Raw genomic sequence first — 8,148 nt, 5'->3', positions numbered from 1 at the left:
CATGCCCTCTATTTATAGGCTCTCAGATCTGGAGCCACCTCAGGGTGTCTCGGTTGGGCCGAGCCACCTAGAGGTGGGTCGGTTTTGGCCGAGCCCCTCCGGGTTTTGCGTCCGTCGTTCGGTTGTTTCGGTTCTTGTATCCGCTTCGTCTGTGATTTGGTTATGCGGTTGATTGGTCTGAAATCGATTCGTTGACTTGATTCCTGATTTGGAAGTCTGGATCCCGATTAGGCAGTAAATCGGCTTTGGTGTCTGAGTTCGAGTCCGTTATATGGTTGGATGACTCGTTGACTCCCTGGACCGTTGGTTTGATTCCGCACACGAGTGGATTCATTCCGTCGTTCACGTGCGGTTCATCAGCTTCGTAGCCTTGTTAATCTGCTTCATTGCATGTCACTTGGCTTCGGTGTTGTGGACTGACGTTCGTGCGTAGATACGTCGCCTGATGGTTCATTAGTTCATGTTGAACCGTGTCAAGGGACCTATAAGCAATTTTATATGCCTACAGATACCCCCTCCAAAGTTTTCCAGTCTTGTTCTTTTATAGAAGAGTCTGGAATACTTTGGATATGACTGTCCCAACCTTCAATCGGTGTAACGGGCTCTTGGAATAGCTTCTATTCTCGATTCCTTCAATCCTCCAGGCTATTCGGTGCTTTGTCGAATGCTTGAGAGGGTTCCGGTGCTGCATTTATTGTCTGACCGTTGTCGGAATTTTGAATTTGAAGTCGATTCTTGATTTCCTGGCTTTTTAGCTCGAGTTAGTTGCTTCAACATGAAATTGACCATCGGTTGACGGGGCAGCTGCGCGCACCAATTTGCGCATCGAAGTCCAGGAGCACACTGAAGACTCGCGCCCACAAAGGCACGTTTCGAGGCGTGTAACTTTTGAAAGCCCAAAGAAGGCGATCCAACCTCAGATGGAAACATTATCATCTGATAGTGATAGTGTTATACCTGAGAAGTCGTGCCCGCACACGATAGGTTACTCCGACTGTCAAAATGACGAGTTGTACTATCGTGCTGGGGGTACGAATAGAACCAGGAAGAGAGTTCCCCGAGAACAGGAAACTCAATGCCCCTGTTCCAAACTCATTCGGGCGGTATTGTCTGAATGCAACTGCATCAAGGCGGTCCCCGAAAGAGTTTCCCGAGAGAATTTCAGTGTTCGAAAGGCTTAGTACCGAAGCGCCAAAACCAAGGCATAGGCGTTTCCGGCAAAGAAGAACGGTGGTTGAAGATGGAGAATTTCCGAGGGTCACTACCAATATGACCAGCAAAAGGGCATCGACAAGGGATAATCCTGAGTCAATTCCGGAAGTACCCTGGTATTTAACTCGTCTGTAGTCTGGAGCCATTACACGAGGAACTTATGGTAGGGTTCGAACAAGATTACCGTCAGAAGATGAAGAATCGGATTCCTGCTCTGCTGTCGCATCAGACAATACGGTGTCCAGCGAAGGACAACCCCGCGAGTCATTCATGATAAGCGCGGAACAAGTGGCCAAGATGCTCGAAGAAGCCATGGCTAAACAACAGGAGAGCTTCAGGTTCGAAATGCAGATGGCCATGCAAAACATGACAGCAAGGCGAACCACGCCGCCGTAACCAGGTCGTTCAGGAAGAGGAGCACACGGATACGGATGAAGCTCACAATGCCAATAATCCTCCCGTCAATGCAGGGGGTGGTAATGAGGATGCTAGTCGTAATGCCACACTTCCGCCTCAGAATCGTGCTAACGAAAACACAGCGAAAGACTGAAGATCAAGAACCTCGAGAGCAAAATCAACACATTGATCTCCGCTCAAGAGACGAAGAAAACATGCATTCCCTGTCCATACCCAAGAGAGTGGGAATCGATCCCATATCCGGCGAAGTTCAACCTAATTAACTTCACGCCGTTCGATGGGAAGGGTTCCCCCACTCAGCATTTGATTTATTTCAAATCGCACCTGGGTATTATTTCCCGCCCACTCAGCATGTGATTTATTTCAAATCACACCTGGGGGTAATCTCTGGCAATGAGCCTCTGATGGTGCGGTCATTCGTCGGCACTCTTCGCGGAGCCGCCTTCGATTGGTATCAAACGTGTATCCATCAAGGTCACTTTATAGCCTGCTGCCTCCAAAGCTCCTAGTGAAATGATGTTCTTCGACAACTGCGGAACGAACCTCACTTCTTCCAACTCCTGAATTACTCCGTCATACATCCGAATACGAACTGTACCAATACCACCAATAGAGCATGCATGTCCGTTACCCATGAGCACAACATCCTCTCTTTCCAACTTCTGAAAGCTGGAGAACCAATCCCTCCTAGGGCAAATATGGTATGTGGCACCAGAATCCATCATCCACTCCGTAGAGTCAGCGTAACAAACTGACGGTAATGCAGAGCAAGAATAGCCTGAAGAATCCGTATCTGAATTGTCATCACTAGCCTTGACAACATTCACTTCTGAAGCTTGTACAGCTTTTCCTTTATTCTTCCCGGCTTTATCTTTCAACTTTGGGCAGTCGTTCTTCCAATGTCCTTCTTCTTTGCAAAAGCGACATTGATTCCTACCAATATTTCTATGGCCACCTCTTGACTTCGATCTTGAGCGATCACCTGGACGACGGTTTGGACCACGGCCTCGAACTGCTAATGCATCTCCCGATGCCTTCTCGGAGGGTTCGCCATCACTCTTCCTCAACTCATAATTCACCAAAGCTGAGGTCACCTCCTTGTAGCTAACCGTAGTTCTTCCATTTATCATAGTGAGAACAAACGTTCCAAAATCATCCTCCGGTAACGAACACAATAGTAGCATCGCCTTGTCTTCATCCTCAACCATGATATCTACATTGGCCATATCCGAAATTAGCTTCGTGAAGTTGTTAACATGCTCCCGAATGGAAACTCCCCTCTTCATCTTGAATTGGTAAAACCTCTTCTTCAAGTGAAGCCGATTCTCAATGCTCTTAGTAAGATACTTTTCATTGAGTGTTTCCCACATCTTCTTCGCCGACGTCTCGTTCATCACGTCATAAATAAGATCCGGCGTCAAGCATGACCGAATAACTCCACAAGCCCTACTATTCATTTTCTTCCAAACCTTGTCCTCCATATCAGTGGGTTTCTCTTGTAACTCAAGAGTCTCCTCCAAATTCTGAGCGTCCAAGGCGTCCATCACCTGACACCTCCACAATCCAAAGTTAATCTTGCCGTCGAACTTCGGAACATCAATCTTCATGTTATTGATGCTCAAACTATGTATCGTCTTTGTAAGAGACGAACTTGATGTGCTTGATTCTCCCATGTTATCGATCTAACTCTTCAAATAAGAATCCAACAGCGAATCCTTCAAACAAGCTCCTAAGTCCAACCCGGAGCTCTGATACCACTTGTTGTGCGCAGCGGAAATTTTGGCAGCACTTCGGCAGCACAACAAGAGAGATTAGATCGATAAGAATTCCCGTCTCACCAAGGAAACAAGAATCTGAAGCGAATATCTCAACCAAGTGAGATATCGGCTCTTCCTCTCATCAGTTCTAGGACTGACCTGTCGAGGGATCCTACAAGCTATTACAAATCACGACAAGAACACAACTTTTACGTGGTTCGGCAAATAGCCTACGTCCACGGGGCAAGGAGGGGGAGATCTACTATTAGAGGGAGAGATACAACTAGGGTTTACAATCTCACAATCTTAAACCCTCTCAAACAAACTCTCAAATCCCTCTTACAAATATTCTCTCAAAAGAAACAAAAAGGACTACACTTTCTCTCTTCTCCAGCCGCTGAAGAAGATCCCAGACTTGCACTGTAGCCGCACAAGAGAAACCGAAAAAGCAGCCGCAAAAATCAATCCCCAGCTTCACACGTTCTTTCTCTGCCTTTGCTCCTCGTGTTTTCTTTTTTTTTTCAGCCGCAAAGAAATCACACAGCCCCTTGCACAAAACCCTAGAATGATTAATAGGGTTTATTTATATTCGTGAAGAGAGGTTCGGGTGGGCCAGGTCATTCACGAGAAAACCAAGCCACTGTGTTTCCCCAACCGCGTGGCCCCCACACCCAAATCAAGCAACGCGTTTTGTCCCAGCTCTCCATCTCTTCACGTGGGTGCTGGTGGTCCCCACGAAGTCCCACTTCGTTCACAACTTTTATACTCCCACAAACAAAAAAGTAAGATCAATGGATAACTCACAATTTTTCTTGACAATTTCCAAACAAGGACCTCATACATTTGTTGGTGGTAGTACAAGAATAGCATGCAACTTGCTACTTCTAATTTAGCCAAATGACAAATAAGTAAATACAACTTTAGCTTAAAGCGAAAAAAAAAAAGCAATACTTAATATCCCGCCTCATTAGCTTTAAACCATGGAAGCTCGACAACAAGAGGGGGAAAAAAAGGAAAACACGAGGAAAAGAGAAATAGAAAAGAAAAGAAAAGAAAAAGATCTCCGCCTTGTAAGAACTAAGGGGGAAAAACACAAGGGACATAATAGAAAACGGCACATATACTGCAATGATTCCCCATCAACATCACGGTAGCCGATATCCAGTCACCAACACCATTAACTCTCTGCTGCATACATTTCAACCGCTGCTCTGGAAGACAAGCATACATTCTGCACTGCCAACACCAATAACTTTCTCCTCCTTACGTTTCGACCGCTACTCCGAAAGGCTGACATATATCCTTCAATAGTTCTGAGCATTGTCATCGGGATCGTGTTGGCTTGATCGGATTTGATGCTCCAGCCTCAAAGATAAGATTTACACAACCCATGATTTAATCTGAACAGCTATTTACGAACAAAAACCATCATCATCATCACTGCCATCGCTGCTGCTGCTGCCGCCGCACCATAGCCATGACCGCGACCAACAAGAACCTCTCTCCACCAAGCTTCAAGATGTCGAGAACAATTGACAAATTCAACTTCAACAAGTTACCACAGCATGACAATAACTGTGAGCTTTCCTTTTCAGAGGTAAGATAAAGGTGAGATCGAGAGAGAAGACAAGTGAAAACTTAAAACATAAGATATGCAACAAAAGACAAGCACAACCATAAAAATATTGAAACAGAATCTCATGGTTTACTATGTGCACGCGCACGCGCACACAGAAAAATTCTTGCAGCGTGTCATTATGTTTGGAAACTAAGAAGAAAAGAAAGAACATTTATTTAATGCATAAACAGTGAAATTGCATGTTTGATGTCTCAAGCATAAAGGATCAGTATCACAGAATCATTAAAAAAAACTATTGCAACATGCAGTATGAGCTATGTGAGGCAACTTCTCAGGCAGAAAAATTAGTTTGTAAAGATTTGACATTTTAATAAATAAATAAATAAAATTAAAGAATATATTTCAATGCGAAATGGAACAGAAACTTGAGTGAGTGAAAGAATACTGCAATTGCAAGCAGACTAAGATATAAAGCCATTAAATCCTTGACAGGGTCACTTAATTACTCGGAATGATGGATAATTTACCAAAAAGAAACTGATTTCTTCAAACTCATAAACAAATGGGTTTCTAGTTTATGCTTGGTATTCCATCTATAGATATATTATGCATCTGTAGAGACAAAACTAGGGAAGTCCCTACAAAATAACAAACCATTTAACAAGCATGAAAGAGTAAAACAAATACATTGTCCTGAATATACACCCATCAGTGGCGGATCCAGCATTTTTAAAAAGTGGTGTCACTATATACTTAATAATTAAAATAAATAAGACTATTCTCATGAGTTTTATATTTTGCAGGGAAAAATAACCGCATCCTTAATAACAATGTCATATACATTTTTCTCAATATATGTTGAAATAATTAGTGAGACAATTATCTCTTTTATTAGTAACACTACTAAACATTACTACTAACATTATCAGTCACACTGAAAAATTTTCACATTTGTTACAACTAATATCCTATGCGCTCAGGGATATTAAACAACTTTGTCTTCATATATTCACTATTTCAACTATTTATATCCCACACGATCCAGTTAAACAACTTGAAGCTCATCCATCTAACAACTTTAATCAATCATATACATTAACAAATTTAGCCATTCATATCCTATTCAACAAAATGCAAATGAAATCAAGAAACTAGTAAAGCACATCCCTCGAAGGGAAGTGGCGTCACGTGACACCACATCCCTCGGAGGGAAGTGGTGTCCCGTGACAGGACACCACTTCCCTCCATATAGTTCTGCCCCTGTACACCATACGTCCAACTAGGAAAGCAAAAACTGAGGGGGAATATGTAAATTAAGAACCTTCAAAACAAACAAACAAACACAAACACACACACCTGCCCGCACGCGTGCACACGCTCGCAGACATACATACATAACTAAAAAACAACAGAAAAGGCAAGCTAAAAACACGAAACTTCTGCCACAAAGCACAAATATTGAATAACAAAACACCAGGTAACACAATTTCTCAAAGTTGCCCATTGGCACTGATAATATGTTGGAGCACATAAGAGTACATGAAGAACAAATTGTAATACCAAACTACGAAAAATTAGGCAATTCAACTGAAGAATTAAAAACCTGATCATGACATTTCCGTTGGTTACACAGAAAAGTTCTGCAACTTCAAAATTTTCTTGGCTGATGGAGAAACGCCCTTCAAACACTTCCGACCCTTTTTCACTGAGCTTCCTTTAGCGTTAATCCTTTTCGTCGTAGGAGGGGTTTCTCTTATAGGGCCAGGAAGCACTCCTTTCTTCAATGCACTACCTCTCGGAGTAGCAGATGGTGGCAATCTCAAGCTCTGAGGAGGCAAAGGGGTTTGAGGTTTCCAAACCAAGTTGTTCTTCATGGAAAATCTCACTTTCTTAACACTCTTCTCCTCATTTTCCTCATTATTAACTGAAGCCAACTTGCTTGCACTCTTTGCTCGTTTTCTCTTCTTCCTCTCAGCAACTGGTGTCGTGGACAAATCCAAGCCAGCTTCAGCAGCAACCTTTTCAAATTGTTTTTGAAGATTAGAGATTACATTTTCATCAAAATTCACCAAATCGTCGCTACCCATCTCATCTCCATTATCAACATCTTGTTCAACTGTTGCATCACCACTCACACCATTGCTTTCCGAAGCTGAATCTGAGAAATCCTTCTTCTTCTTCTTTTTCTTTGTCTTGCTCTTTGTTTCCAAGCTGTTGTTTTCTAAGCTATTCTCTCCATTTACAGCATCCTCAAGCTTGCCATGAACCATTCTTCTTTTTCTTGGCCTTGATCTTTTTCGCAACACCATCCGAAGCTCTCTTTTCCTTCTTCCTCTTCTTTTGAGGTTTAGATTCCGATTCCCCATTTTCTTGAACAGACTCTGTACCCAAAGATTCAACCTTTTCTGCTTCATTCCCCTTTCCCAAATTCTCGAATGAAATCTCAAGCCCAGATTTCTCAAAATCCTTCTCCAATTTGAGAAACCTCTCGTGTAATCCAAACAACACTTTCCTATTACCTTGAACAGTTCCTTCATCTGATGCCGACTTGAAGAATTTCTCCGAAAACCCTAAAACCAAAGCATACTTCCCAAATTTCTCCACTTCTTCATTCTTCTCCCCATTCAAAAACTTAACCCCATTGTGAGCCAATCTATCAAACACATTCACCTTAATCTTATTCACCAAAACCCTATTACTACTACTCTCCAAGACCGAAACAAACGGCCTCAGCAACAAATCTAGGGTTTCCGTTCGAATTGGCAAAAACCCCTCAATCTCATCCAAGAAAACCTCAGCAATGTGATAATTGACCCCAGACGCCTCAAACTTATCACTAGCAAGAAGCGATTTTTCACACAAAACAGCTACTAATCTCTCCAACAGATCACTATCCCAATCGTTCTTCTTCAATAAACCAAACATACGATGAATAAACTTTCGAATTAAAAGATAAAACTTGTCTAATCTCAAAAGATCAATCCCGCTCCACTCCCTTCGAATAGTAAGGAGGAAAGATTCAAAGTACCGAACGGTGAGATCAGAATCTAGGGTTTCGAGAAGAGAGGAGAGGCGATTGATGAGATCGAGTTGGAACGGGAGCTTGTCGGCGTGCCAAACGCAGTAGAAGAGTCCTTTCCATATCTTGATGAGGTCGCCGCCGTCGGTTAAGGAGTCAACGGC

General features: G+C 42.8%; 1 protein-coding gene across 1 annotated transcript in view; it reads right to left on the bottom strand.

The window, feature by feature from the left end:
• LOC109830254 (ribosomal RNA processing protein 1 homolog) overlaps positions 6,403-8,148 on the bottom strand; it is a 1,923-nt gene continuing 177 nt past the window's right edge. Inside the window, 2 exon segments of the mRNA XM_020397468.1 lie at positions 6,403-7,231; positions 7,233-8,148. The exon segment at positions 7,233-8,148 is cut by the window's right edge and continues 12 nt beyond it. Coding sequence (XP_020253057.1) covers positions 6,591-7,231; positions 7,233-8,148 — 1,557 coding nt within the window. The 3' untranslated portion in view covers positions 6,403-6,590.

This window comes from Asparagus officinalis, chromosome 2 (genome assembly GCF_001876935.1).
Source record: "Asparagus officinalis chromosome 2, Aspof.V1, whole genome shotgun sequence".
Lineage (NCBI taxonomy): Eukaryota > Viridiplantae > Streptophyta > Magnoliopsida > Asparagales > Asparagaceae > Asparagus > Asparagus officinalis.
This window is presented reverse-complemented; position numbering and strand designations above follow the sequence as displayed.